Raw genomic sequence first — 14494 nt, forward strand, 5'->3', positions numbered from 1 at the left:
GGAAAATACATCAAAGCAAAGTAGCAGGTACTTCTCTTTTCCTAAAAGAAAGCTGAAGTTGGAGAAATCTAGCTGAGGTATAAAGTTCCGTGATTCTGCCTAGAGAGTTGAGAGGCTTCTGAGAGTAGATGGTGGTTGAGCCCTTTTAATGGCTACTTATTAAATGTTACACTGCCGGTGGAGGAGAGTACAATCAGCAGTTCCTGCCCATGGCTTGTTCATCAGATTGCTTTCTGTCACAGATAGCCTGGGGTCTTTGGAAGAGCAGTCACTGAAAAAAGCAGCCAGATAGAGAAGGAGTAGGGGTGGTGCCTCAAAGATTAACTTCACCTACAAGGTGAAGTGAGAGTATGCGTTTGGGGAAAACCTTGAGCTAGACAGAAGACAAATTGATTAGAATCCATATACAGAATTTGTACCTCTAGATCACATAAATAATGTTTAAAACATACTTATTTTCTTATTCTTTTTCTCTTCTCTTCCCTACATTTGTAATCCTGAGATTCATAGCATTTTAGAGCTAAGAGGGAGCTTATGGAGTACATAGAGTCTACATTACATAGAGTCGCTCTTATTTAGCACTGTCAAAAAGAACTTTGTACTTTAATTGAAGTATTCTATATCTTTACTGTCCAGTATGATAATCACTAGCTACATGTGGTTACTGAGCACTTTAAATATGGCTAGTGCGACTGAGGAATTAAATTTTTTTTTTTAAATATATTTTATTGATTTTGTACAGAGAGGAAGGGAGAGAGATAGAGTTAGAAACATCAATGAGAGAGAGTCATCGATCAGCTGCCTCTTGCATACCCCCTACTGGGGATATGCCCGCAACCAAGGTACATGCCCTTGACCGGAATCGAATCCCCAAGCCAACGCTCTATCCATTGAGCCAAACTGGTTTTGGCAGGAATTAAATTTTTAATCGTATTTAATTTTTGTGAGGGTGTGATTTAAAGTTGAACAGATCAGTTAGACTATATAGTATCATTAGCCATCTTCATTTTGCATTTGTTTTAAAAGAGAACAAATGACTGAGTCTCTTATGTTGGAAACCTAAAAATTTCCAGCATAGTATTTAGTGTTATATATTCGTCAACTCTGTAGTGGAATCATTATAGTCGATGGCTGGGAGCTTCGACTCTAGAGCCAGAATGCTTGAGTTCTACTGTATAATACGTAAATGTGTGGCCATTTAATAAATGTTTAATCTCCTGTACCCCAATTTTGGTGGTGGTTTTTTGTTTGTTTGTTTGTTTGTTTTGTCTGTTTTTGTTTTTGTTTTTTAATTATTTTATTGATTTTTTACAGAGAGGAGGAGAGAGGGATAGATAGCTAGAAACATCGATGAGAGAGAAACATCAACCAGCTGCCTCTTGCACACCCCCTACCGGGGATGTGCCCGCAACCAATGTACATGCCCCTGACCGGAATCGAACCTGGGACCTTTCAGTCCGCAGACCGACGCTCTACCACAGAGCCAAACCGGTTTTGGCCTGTACCCCAATTTTTTCATCTGTTTAATGGGAATAATAATAATACCTATCTGAAAGGATTGTTGTAAAGATTAAAGGAATTAATATATATATACATTATTAGAATTGTACCTGGCACATAGTGATATACTATAAGTGTTACCTACTGTTATTTATTTTTAATGTCTTAGATGTATCACATGCCCTATCTGAAGAAGCTGTGGCCTAGATAGGCCTTTGCTCAAGGTCACACAGAATATATATGACAAAGCTAATAATTGATAACCTGACTCTTAAGTCTATGGCTTTTTGCAGTTTTATCTTTTGCTTCTCAATCACATATTTCCTGTCATTCCATAAAGTACAAGGAGATGGGAGAAGTCATTTTTTGTCTGGGAATATTTATGAACTAAACCTTGATAGGACAGTTTTAGTAGCAGAAAGGATACTGAAAACATTTCAGATACAGGGAATAGCTCAAGCAAAGACCCAAAGGTATAAGATGGCTGGAATAGTCGTGCTCTTATACCTGTATAATGGGATGCTTCCAACAAATTATTTCTGGTACCCTAAAGTACAGTCACTACATTCTCTTCTATTTCAGGGAGCCCCTTGACCGAGCGGAAGGTATCAATACCCAGTTGTTGTGTATCCTTTGCAACAGCTGATGAATCATCTCCTGTCTACACACCAGTGGTTAAAAACACAGATTCCCCCATCTGGAATTTTCAACAGCAATCAAGGTTTGTATTTTATAATGTTCCTTAACCTCTAGAATCTGGTTTTGTTTAGGAGACAAACTCAGAGCAAGGAATGTAACAAATACAGTAATAGTTAGCAGACCTGGGAAATGCTTTTCTTATCAAGCAATTATTTAATCCTAATGCTTTTAAATTCACAGGTAGTACAAAGGGAAGGGATTAAGAAGTACAAATTGGTAGTTATAAAGTAGTCATGGGGTGTAAAGTACAGCATAGGGAATATAGTCAATAATACTGTAATAATTATGTATGGTATCAGGTGAGTACTTGAAATATCAAGGAATCACCTTGTAAAGTATATGATTTTCTAATCACTATGCTGGGTACCTGAAACGAATACAAAATAATATTGAATGTAAACTACAATTAAAAAAGAAAAGAAAAAATAGGGAAAAATAAATTCATAGCTAGCAGTGGTTTAAAAACTTTTTGTGTTTTTTATTCAGTGAGGATTGTAATTGTTTTTTACTCGCAGTGTCTAGAACAAAGCAGGGCGTTTCAGATGATTAAGATAAATTTAAAAATTACACATAGTGGCATATGCTGCTCTCAACTCTATATTCTTAGAAGGTGATAGCTAAACGTTCAGGGAAGGTTCTTAAATAAGATATCTCAGCTAAGTATGGAGGAATGTATATTATCTAGATGAAGAAGGCCAAGAGAACAAATCTCAGAAAAGACTAAGGATTGTACATCCTTGGAAAAGATTTCGGGTGCAGTGGGAATAGGCTAGGCTTTGGAACTGGGGAGAGGTGGCCTCCAGCCCCATCTCTGTCATTTACTAACTATGTGAACAAGTTTGTATAACATCTCTGAACCTTTGATTCCTCATCTGTCAAATGGGATAAATCACAGGATTATTGTGAGGTCCAAATTAGATGACATTTAGGAAAATTACCTCATGGTACATATTAGGTACACAACAGATCTCTTGTGGAGGGCTCAAAAAATCCGAGGCTGAGTTGTGTCAATCATATTACAGTTGTACAGACTGGCACAGGGAGGTTACATAATCCGTAGGCAAGATTAGGAAAAAAATGAATAATGGTATTTTTTTTATTTATCACAAAATTGTTTCATTTGATCCTCCTAGCAACTTGTAGGTAGATATTATTATACCATTTAATTGATTTATTATCCCAAAGTAAATCAGACTCAGGGTCACTCAGGTGACAGTAGTAGAACTGGAATTCAAAGGTTAGAATTTTTACTTTGAGCTAGAATTCAAAACCCTGACACAATATTTGTTTCCCTTTAGCACAGTGCCTCTCATTCAATTCCCTAGTGGTCTCTGGGTAAGAAAATTAAAACTCCTGATTTGCCTTGGTTCTTCCATCTTGCTCACCTGAAGCAGTGATACCTGGTTTAGAACTTTCAAATCTTTGTAATTTAATACTGTGTAATTTATGTCATATAAAACATATTAAAGAATTCCACATAAGCTTCTTTACCTGGTATGAAAGTTGGGCACCTTCCTATTTTGGTGTCTAACCTCTGCACAGAGTGGCTTTGGAGTCTGGCAGACTAGGGTTCAAATCCAAGCTCTGTCATTTGCTGTCTTTTAAGTCACCTTGAGCAAATCACTCACCTCTCTGAGCCCAGCTTCATCACCTATAAAATAGGGATAATAATGCCCATGTCATAGGTTTTTGTGCAGATTACATGTATATAAAACACTTGATGCTATGCCTGGCCCAAAAAGGGCATTCAATAAATGTTCTTTCCCCCCCCCCCTCCCCTTTTTTCCTTCTCACCATTTCCCCACTCTCATGGCATAAGAAATATTCTTACCTGCTGCAACAAAACTGTTCATAGCATGTTAAGGGGCTCCCTTTCCACACTCCCTCCCTTGTCTTGAAAAACAGAGTTTGAGTGTGAGGGGGAAGCCGCTGTATCAGGGGAGCCTGTTTTCAAGTCTTGGCAAGTTACTTCTTTTCTCTGACTTTCCATCTCCTTTTAACTGTGAAAATAAAAATATTTCCTAAAAAATGACATTGAAGATCAAATGAAAGTGCATTGCAAACTACAAGATATTCTTCAAACCTATGCTTTATACTGCAGAAGCATCCTACACAGTTCATTTATTGTGGTTGTTTTCCTTAATAGGCTATCAAAAGAGCTTCTTTTGGACCCACAACAAACTCTGGTCTTCAAAGTTTGGCATAAAGGAGGTATGAACTCTATTCTGTAAACTCTGGTTATGAAATGAGCTCACACACAATTGACAGTTCGCTAGTCCTTTTCTTTTTTTAGCCAAATAAAACAGTAGAACTGGTGGTGCTGAGTACCCACAAATGTGTTGAAGTAAATCCCACAGAATACCATGTAATTTAAATCCTTACAAACAGATAATGTTGTTTGTCCACATGCTTAGTGAGGCATAATACAACAGAGTTAAGAGCACAGACTCTGAAGCCACACTCTTTAAATTTAAATACCAGTTCTGCGCTTACAAAGTAGTATGACCTTGGGTGAATGACTTGAACTTCTCTATGCTTCAGTTTCCTAAAATAAAGATGATAATAGTACCTACCTCATAGGTTTGTGGGAGAATTAAATGAATGCCTTTTACTTAATAAATACTATCTCAGTTTTTATTAGTGAATAGCAATGTGCTAAGAACTTGATAAATATTTGTGATCCTGCAAGGTAAAAATATAATTAGTTCAGTTTTATAAATGTGAAAGCCCAAGGAAGAAGTTTAATGGTTTATATAAGGTTATATACCTATTAATTTGATGGAGCCAGGATTTGAACCCAATTTTGACTAGCTATGTATCCTTCACCATTTGTATTTCACCACGCTAATAAGATTGGATGACTCAAAAATGCGGTGGTGAGGACATCCAACGACCTCACAATTCCTATATTTAGAAAATTTTGTCTCACTAAATCCCTCCTGTAAATCTAGTTGCTGTAAGATTTCTCCTAGGGTCTGGTTTCAAACTTTTGGTTGATTTAAGTCACCCCCAACATCACAGTTTTTGTTTGCTAGTGGTAAGTTTTTAGAGCTAATCCCAGAGCCTAATAAACTCCTGTCTCCTGTGCTCCTGTTTGGAAGTGATGCTGTGTGTCTGGTCTAAAAGGTTCCTCCCATGCTGCTTCCTTGGATTCACTTATGTCCCCACCCCTGCCCTCATAAGTGCAGCAGGAGCTGATCATAAATACGTTTTCTCTGAATTAACACTAGGAATTCCTGTTTCATTTAGTTAGGTTCCACACTCCTGTCTTGCATTCTATTCTCTCTCTGACGTATTCCAGAGAATGTAAAGCAGACCAATGTTCACCTTATTAATTCAATACTTACTTACCAGGAAAAAAAGAATAAACCTTTGGTCTTATACAGACCTGGATTCAAATCTTGGCTCTTCTGTTTACAGACTGTGTGGCCAAGAAAGGGGTCTTTTCAGTCATTAAGGGCAGCCCCTTAGGAGACAGGCCTAAGCTCATTTGGGCCCTGTGCTGGTTTTCTAGGGGATTATTTGTCTTTCCTTTGTGATTTTTTAATTAAATATGTTATCAAAATTTTTTAAAATACAGATAAGTATAAGTGGGAAAATGCAAATAAATTCCTCAAAATTCCAGGGGTTATGGTCTTCCAAACGCTTTCTTTCAAGACCCAGTACCTTGAAGAAACTCACTAAGACACAATAACCTAGGGACAAGAACAAGTTTCTTATATTTAAGAGTGCTCTCCAGTTGTCTGTATCAAGAGGACACATTTCAACCCTGCCAGTTTTTCCCTGCCATACAAAAAGGGAATCTGTAATAATAATAAAAGTATAATATGCTAATTAGATTGGGCATCCTTCCAGGCGTCCTTCTGTTCTTCCGGATGAAGGCAGGTCTGCGAGGGAAGCCTGGGTCCCAGGTGCCCACCAGCAGCCACAGAGAAGCCCGGGTCCCTAGGGAAGCTGGTACTGGCAGCCGGGGAAGGAAGGCCTACTTTTGCATGAATCCTCTAGTCTATATGTTTAAAAGCCTAATGTGCTAAGTAGCTATGATACTCTAATCACCAGGAAGCAGATGCTCAAGGCACAGGCATGAAAACATGGAACAATCTGCTGAATCTCAGAGGGAAGTGGGGGAGGAGAGGGCAGGAAGAGATTAACCAAAGATCTTATATGGATACTAGAGGCCTGGTGCACAGATTCTTGCACTAGTGGGGTCCCTTGACCTGGCCTCTCAGGATGGGCCAAAACTGGCTCTCCAACATCCCCCAAGGGATCACAGATTGCAAGAGGGTGCAGGCCAGGCCAAGGGACCCCACAGGTGCACAAAATGCACTGGGCCTCTAGTTAATCCATAATAGTGAAAGCAGGCTGTGGTTGTCTGTCTCATCCTCATTATCTGTCTTTTCTGTTGATTTTGGAACCACTAAACCTCCCTGTCCCCTAAATCAGTTTCTCCGTGTGCAGCCTCTAATCTCAGCGGCAAGACATGCCTAGCCACGCTGCCCAGCTCTTCTCTTTCTCTCATAGATGAGGAGAGGGTGATCGGCTTTGCTTCGGTGGACCTCTCCCCACTTCTCTCTGGCTTCCAGTTTGTCTGTGGCTGGTACAACATCACAGACTTCAGTGGAGAGTGCCAGGGGCAGCTAAAAGTTGCTGTCTCCCCTTTGGAGAGTTTGATGCACTTCAAAGAAGAAAGGCAAGCAAGACGTGGGGTGGAGACCCCAGGATCACTGGTATGTATCCTACTTCACATCCTTAACCAGAAAGAGTTCTGCTGGGTAAAACCTACAAGAAAATTTTTTAGATGTATTTAGTACTTTCCAGCTTATAGAACACACTCTATATTTGTGTTTTGTAATAACCTCATGACCTTTTAGAGGTGATAAAAATGTTCTGGAACTATATATCTCAGTTTTTAAATAAAATAAGATTAATTGCAGTGTGGAATCTAAAGTGATATTGGTTGAACTTTTTTTAAACTCTTACATTAAAATCATTGGTCTATTGCCCGGCTGGCATGGCTCAGTGGCTGAGCATCAACCTATGAACCAAGAGATCACAGTTTGATTCCCAGTCAGAGCACATGCCTGGGTTGGGAGTTCTATCCCCAATGTGGGGCATGCAGGAGGCAGCCAGTCAATGATTCTCTGCCATCATTGATGTCTCTATGTCTCTCTCTCTCTCCCTTTCTCTCTGAAATCAATAAAAATATATTTTTTTTAATCATTGGTCTACCTTTTTAAAAAGTTCAAAAGGAGAAACTGGGAAGAAGGGAATTGATAATAGTATAGACAACTATAGAGTTTAACTATAAAGAAAATTAGAATTTTCCAAACTGTCCCAGATATGGGAGCTCTATCAACACAAAGGTTGTAGCATATTCATCTCTCTATCATGAGTGCGTGGTCCAGGATCTGACAGAGTGGGCATCATCAAATAATGAATGAATGAATGAATGAATGCATGAGAAAATGATGAGTTAAACAGTCTCTATATAATAAGGACTTTTCTTCACATCAACCCTGGTAGTTTTCAGATAAGAAATATAGCCACATTATCCTCACATGTAAATGTAAAACGATGTCTAGCCTGGAGTTCACAGACTAGCTGGAGGAACAAAATCATAAATATGTATAGATAAAGCAACTAAAAGGCAATCTACTAATCTGTAAAATTGGCATAATAGTATCTACCTCATAAGAGTATTGTGAAGTTTAAATGAGAAAATGCATGTAAATTGCTTAGTATAGTGCTCAACACATAGAAAATACTAAGTAAATTATATTTATAAGTATATATTATATTTTACAAATTTGCTTATATTACTTTGTCCCAAAAGGATTTGTGATGACAAGTATACCATTATTTTCATTACTTCTACAGATTCCGTTATACCATCCCTTTTCCTTCCCTGTCTCTGATGTGTATGCTGCGTTCCCCGGCTGCATTGCTAGACAGACGCCAGAACAACTTGTTCACACCTCTTCCAAAGAGCTTGGTTTCTCCTCCCCTGGGAGGTGAGTGATTTCTTGATGATGGGACGAAATGAAGTCAAAGTGTAGTAGTGTTGGAGCTGGCTTGTCATTTCTCTTTCCTTTATTAAAGGAAGAAACTAAAGACAGGGAAAGAGCTTTGTTGACCTTCCGTTACAATATCTGGGAACCTCAAGATCCTATGAAAACAACATTTTTATAATATTAGAACTAGAATTTTTACTGCTGTCAAAAGGATAGCTTCAGTTTGGCTCAGTGGTAGAACGTCGGTCTGAGGACTGAAAGGTCCCAGGTTCGATTCCGGTCAAGGGCATGTACCTGGGTTGCGGGCACATCCTTAGTAGGATGTGCAAGAGGCAGCTGGTCGATGTTTCTCTCTCATCGACGTTTCTAGCTCTCTATATCTCTCCCTTCCTCTCTGTAAAAAATCAATAAAATACATTTTTAAAAAAAAAAAAAAAAGGATAGCTGCAGCCCAGCTGGTATGGCTCAGTGGTTGAGTGTTGACCTATGAGCCAGGGGGTCACGGTTCAATTCACGATCAGGGCACAAGCCCAGGTTGCAGGCTTGGTTCCCAGTAGGGGGCATGCAGGAGACAATTCATCAGTGATTCTCATCATTGATGTTTTTATCTCTCCCTTTTCCTTCCTCTCTGAAATCAATAAAAATATTTAAAAAAAAAAATAAAAGGATAGCTTCAGGCAAGAGATATGTTTTTCTACTCTTCAGAGGCCTTTGACCTTCGTCTATAAAATTAGTTATCAGCTGTGTGAGAAAGATATCATGATCTTTCTCCTTCCAAACCAATTTGCCAGGTTATTTTGTAAAATGCACTTGGCTCATCCTTTTCACGCAAGCCAGCCATGGCTATGCATGTGGATATCAGGCTAGATCATATTCCATCCTGTCAAAGGGCAGGGTCTAAGAATAAGATTGCTTCTCCCCACCCCCCATTCTCTTCCAGACCCTGGTGTCTTTGGTATCCTTCTGCCTCTGCCAGTCTTTCCCATGTCTATCTCTCTACCTCAGAGAGAAGGCAGGGGATCTTCCCCTACAGCAACCACTCCAACAGCAGCAGTTACTGAGTAGACCTTTTATTCCAAGAAAAATGCTTACTTCAGTACACCACTTAAAGGCCCACTACAATGCTATGTAGCTTTCTGCCTGCTCACTACATGAGGAGCGCCTCTGTGCTCTGCGTAAAGGGAACCCATGTATCTGTCAAATCCCAGGTTTACATCATTTCTGGTTTGGTTTGTTTTTTTTTCTTTATTGAATTTATTGGAGTAACATTGGTTAATAAAATTATGTAGGTTTTAGATATACTAGTATCTATAATACACCATCTGTATATTGTACACTCACCAACCCAAATCAAGTCTTCTCTTATTATTTTATAGGTGTTATTTTGATCATAGCCATCCATGAGACATATGGGTAGGATAAGGGTACTATACAAGAACAGAAATATAGGTCAGTGATGAGGCCACTGTTTAGTAGTTGTAAAAGCTACAAGTTTAGTGTTTTGTTTTTTGTCCAAACAAAAATGTTCTCACTTCAGAGGGCTATATCAAAAAGACAAATTCTAGCTAGCCATCCACATTGTGGTATATTCATACAATGAATTAATTCTTAAAAAGAAAAAAAAAGGCAATGTTGGTTTACAACAAAATGAATTCATTTATATAAAATTCTAGAAAATACATTCTAGTCTATAGAGACAGAAAGCAAATCACTGATTGCCTAAAGACAAGGTAGTATGAATGGAGCTGAAAGAAAGGAGGATTTACTAAGCATAGAAGGAAACTTCTAGTTAATGGATATATTTATTACCTTGCTCTGGTAATAAATTCCTTAAATATACATGTATCTCAAAACTCATTATATTCTATATTTTAATTATGTGGTTTATTATATACTGGCTATACCTTAGTAAAGCAGTGATTCTCAAATATTTCCACTTCAGAACACCTTTATAATTATTGATGACCTCAAAGCAGTTTGTTTATATGTTATATCTATTTTTTACCATACTAGAAATTTAAACTGAGGACATTTTAAAATATAAAATGCAAAATCAATTGTATCTATATATCAGCAATGAGTAATCCAAAATGAAATTGAAAAAAACAAATTCATTTACAATAGCATCAAAGAAGATAAAATACCTCATAAATTTAACCAAAAGATTATAAAAATTATTCTCTGAAAACTACAAAACATTGTTAAAAGAAGTAACACCTTAATCAATAAAGAAATTAAAGGTTTAATAAATGAAAAAACATCCCATGTTCATGATTGGAAGACTAATATCATAAAGATGGCTATACTGCCCAAACTGACCTACAAATTCAATACACATTGTCACAATTCCTGCTGGATTCCGTATGGAAATGGGCAAGCTAATACTAAAATTCACATGGAAATTCAAGAAACACAATAAACAAAACAGTCTTGAAAAAAAAAAAGTTCCTGATTTCAGAACTTACTACAAAGCTACAGTAAACAACACAGCGAGGTTACTGGCATAAGGATAGAAATAAAGGCCAATGGAATAAAATTAGCAATTCAGAAATAAACCCAAGAATGACAAGATGTCAAAGATTCCAGGGTGGTTTAATTAAGGAAAAAATATTCTTTTCGACAAATGGTGTTGAGCAACTGAATATCCATATGCAAAAAAATTGAAGTTGGACTCCTTCCTCACATCATATACAAAAATTAACTCCAAATGGGTCACATTTCTAATTATAAAAACTAAAACTCTCGCCGAAACCGGTTTGGCTCAGTGGTAGATCGTCGGTCTGCGGACTGAAAGGTCCTGGGTTCGATTCCGGTCAAGGGCATGTACATTGGTTGCGGGCACATCCCCAGTAGGGGGTGTGCAAGAGGCAGCTGGTCGATGTTTCTCTCTCATCGATGTTTCTAGCTCTCTATCTTTCTCCCTTCCTCTCTGTAAAAAATCAATAAAAATATATTATTAAAAAAAAACAACTATTGATAAAACTAAAACTCTTAGAAAAAACATTGGAGTAAATCTTTATGACCTTGGATTAGGCAACGATTCCTTAGATATGACACCAGAAGCGGAAACAACAAAGGAAAAAATTAATTCATCAAAATTTTTAAATTTAGTGATATAAATGATACCATCAAGAAATTGAGAAGACAGCCGAGACCGGTTTGGCTCAATGGATAGAGCGTCGGCTTGGGGACTGAAGGGACCCGGGTTCGATTCCGGTCAAGGGCATGTACCTTGGTTGCGGGCATATCCCCAGTGGGGGATGTGCAAGAGGCAGCTGATCGATGACTCTCTCTCATCGATGTTTCTAACTCTCTATCTCTCTCACTTCCTCTCTGTACAAAATCAATAAAATATATATTTAAAAAAAAAAAATTGAGAAGACAGCCCAGCCTACAGAATGGAATACTTAAAATTGTATATCTGATAATGGACTTATATCCAGAATATTAGGGTGGGCAATAGTAGTAGGTTTATAATTGTGAGTACACAAAAAATAGTTAATAAAGCTATTGTAATAATTATAACCTGCATGTCCTTTTTCATACAAATAATTGTAACCCTACTTTTGCCCAACTCTATATATAAAGAATTTTTATTTTTTTTTTTTATTTTTTTTTTTTTTTTTTTTTTTTTTTTGTTTGTTTTTTTTTTTTTTTTTTTTTTTTTTTTTTTTTAAATAAGTTTTTATTTTTCATATTATTACAAATGTTCCTTCCCCCCCCCCCCCACCATTGCTCTCCTCCACCAGGTTCCCACCCCACCCTCTGCCCTTTCCCCTCTCCCCATTGTCCTCATCCATAGGTGCACAGTTTATGTTCAGTCTCTTCCCACGCCCCCCTCTCCCCTTTTCCCCAAGAATCGTCAGTTCACTCCCCTTCCATACCTCTGATTCTATTATATTCAACAGTTAATATTGTTCATCAGATTTTTTTAATTTCCTTGGTTTTTAGATTCACTTGTTGATAATTACGTATTTGTTGTTCATAATTTTTATCTTTGTTTACTTTCTCTTCTGAAAGAACCCCCTTCAGCAATTCATATAATTCTGGTTTGGTGGTGATGAACTCCTTTAGCTTTTTTTTATTAGTGAAGCTCTTTATCTGGCCTTCGATTCTGAGTGATAGCTTCGCTGGGTAGCTTATTTTTGGCTGTAGGTTCTTGCTATTCATCACCTTGTATATTTCTTGCCATTCCCTTCTGGCCTGCATGGTTTCTGTTGAGAAGTCAGCTGACAATCGTATAGGTGCTCCTTTATAAGTTACTACCTTCTTTGCTCTTGCTTCTTTTAATATTCTCTCTTTATCTTTTGCTCTTGGAATTTTAATAATGATGTGTCTCGGTGTGGTCCTCTTTGGATTCCTTTTGTTTGGAGTTCTGTGCACTTCCTGGACTTGTAAGTCAAATTCTTTCACCAGGTGGGGGAAGTTTTCTGTCACTATTTCTTTCAGTATGTTTTCGATATCTTGCTCTCTCTCATCTTCTGGAACCCCCATAATTCTGATGTTGGTTCGCTTGAAGTTGTCCCAGAGGTTTCTTACATTATCTTCAATTTTCTGGATTCTCTTGCCTTCTAGCTTCTGTGGAGGAGTGTCTTCTGGCTCTTTATGTTCCAAATCTTTGACTTGATTCTTGCGATCTTCCCTTCTGTTTTTAGGACTCTGTAGAATATTTTTTATTTCAGACAATGTATTCTTTATTTCTTGTTGTTCCCTTATCATTTCTTGATGGTCTCTTTTCATATCCTCATAGGCCTTATCCATCTTTTCTAGGAAATTCTTGAAAAACCTTATAAGCGTAGATTTGAACTCTATATCCAGACGCTTTTTGTCCTCCATTGCTTTCGTTTGTGATCTATTTTGTTGTCGCATTTCGCAGTTACAGATGGGACGGGGTTTCAGGGTGGAGCCTGCAGCTTTGGCTTCCGTCAGCCCCGCCCTATGCGGGTCCTTCAGTGCTCGCTGCCGGCGCCTCTGAGAGAAAGGTGCCCTCGATTTTCGCCTGCTGCCAAACAGTCTATGCTCTCCCCCAATGAGCCCGGTATTGGGGTTCAGTTCAGTTGGAAGTGGAGTTGGAGGTGGCGTTCACAGCAGTCTGGAGCCCCAGTCTCCTTCCTGTCAGGGCAATCCCGCGGCACAGCCGACCGTCCCTTCTCTGGGGGCAGTGTGCGCGCCTCCGGGACCTCCTTTCTCCGCTACCCCGGGGTTCCGACTTACAGCCCAGCTCCCTGTGGCTGAGCCTGAGTCCCCGGGGTCTGGCCCAGAACGGGGGTTCAGAGCAGTCAGGGGCCCAGCACAGTCGGAGTTTTATCTCCTTTCCGCTAGGGAACGCCCGCCAGGCACTCGGCCTCCCTCCTCTCCGGCTCCGTCCTCTCCGCGCGCGCCGCGTGTCTCCGTACCTTAGGCTTTTACAGCTCCTCCGTGCTTCCTTCTGGTTTTCTCCTTGCTTCTTGTTGTAGGATTTCCAGTCAGTCGACTTTCCTGTAGTTCTGGGTAATGTCCATTTTATATTTTAGTTGTATTTTATTAAAATTGTTGTGTGCGGCTGCGGCTAGTTGCCTACCCGAGCAGCCATCTTGGATTCTCTCTCTATAAAGAATTTTTAAAACTCAATAATAAAGGCAAATTATTCCATTAAATATGGGCATGTTGTCCTGGCCAGTGTGGCTCAGTTGAGTGAGCACCATCCTTTGCACCAAAAGGTTACTGGTTCAATTCCTGATCAGGACACATACCCAGGTTGCAGGTTTGATCCACAGTTGGGATGCATACGGGAGACAATCAATCGATATTTCTCTCTCACATCAATGTTTCTTTCTCCCTCTCGCTCCTTCTCATTTAAAATCAATAAAATATTTTTTAATGAGCACATTATCTGAATAGACATATCTCCAAAGAAGGTATACAAACAAAAACAGCCAATAAGCAAATGTAAAGATGCTTGGCATCATTAGCCAAGAGGGTAATGTAAATGAAATAATAATGAAATACCACTGTACTCCCACAAGACAAATATTACAAGTGTTGGAGGGGGCAGATGCTCAACTCAGGAGCTGTGTGCAGGCCCCAGGCCAGCCAGTGGGGGTGCCAGCAGGGATCCCTGATCACCTCAGCAGTCACCCCACAGATAGGCCCTGATCACTGGCCAGGCTTAAGGACCCTACCCTTGCATGAATTTTGTGCATCTAGCCTCTAGTTTTTTAAATAATAAAAATAACGAGATTATTGCTGGAGTCAAGTTCTTGAATGTCCTACTAAGGAATTTGAAATTTGTTTTATAGACAAAA

At 38.9% G+C, this 14494-nt stretch overlaps 1 protein-coding gene across 1 annotated transcript in view; it reads left to right on the top strand.

Moving 5' to 3' along the window:
• Positions 1 to 14494, top strand: part of C2CD3 (C2 domain containing 3 centriole elongation regulator) — a 109254-nt gene that overhangs the window by 66100 nt on the left and 28660 nt on the right. The window contains exons 25-28 of the mRNA XM_084893363.1: positions 2083 to 2221; positions 4346 to 4410; positions 6721 to 6926; positions 8077 to 8210. Coding sequence (XP_084749489.1) covers positions 2083 to 2221; positions 4346 to 4410; positions 6721 to 6926; positions 8077 to 8210 — 544 coding nt within the window. The remainder of the gene's footprint in view (positions 1 to 2082; positions 2222 to 4345; positions 4411 to 6720; positions 6927 to 8076; positions 8211 to 14494) is intronic.

Source organism: Pipistrellus hanaki (assembly GCF_964339955.1).
Source record: "Pipistrellus hanaki genome assembly, chromosome: 9".
NCBI classification, from domain to species: Eukaryota; Metazoa; Chordata; class Mammalia; order Chiroptera; family Vespertilionidae; genus Pipistrellus; species Pipistrellus hanaki.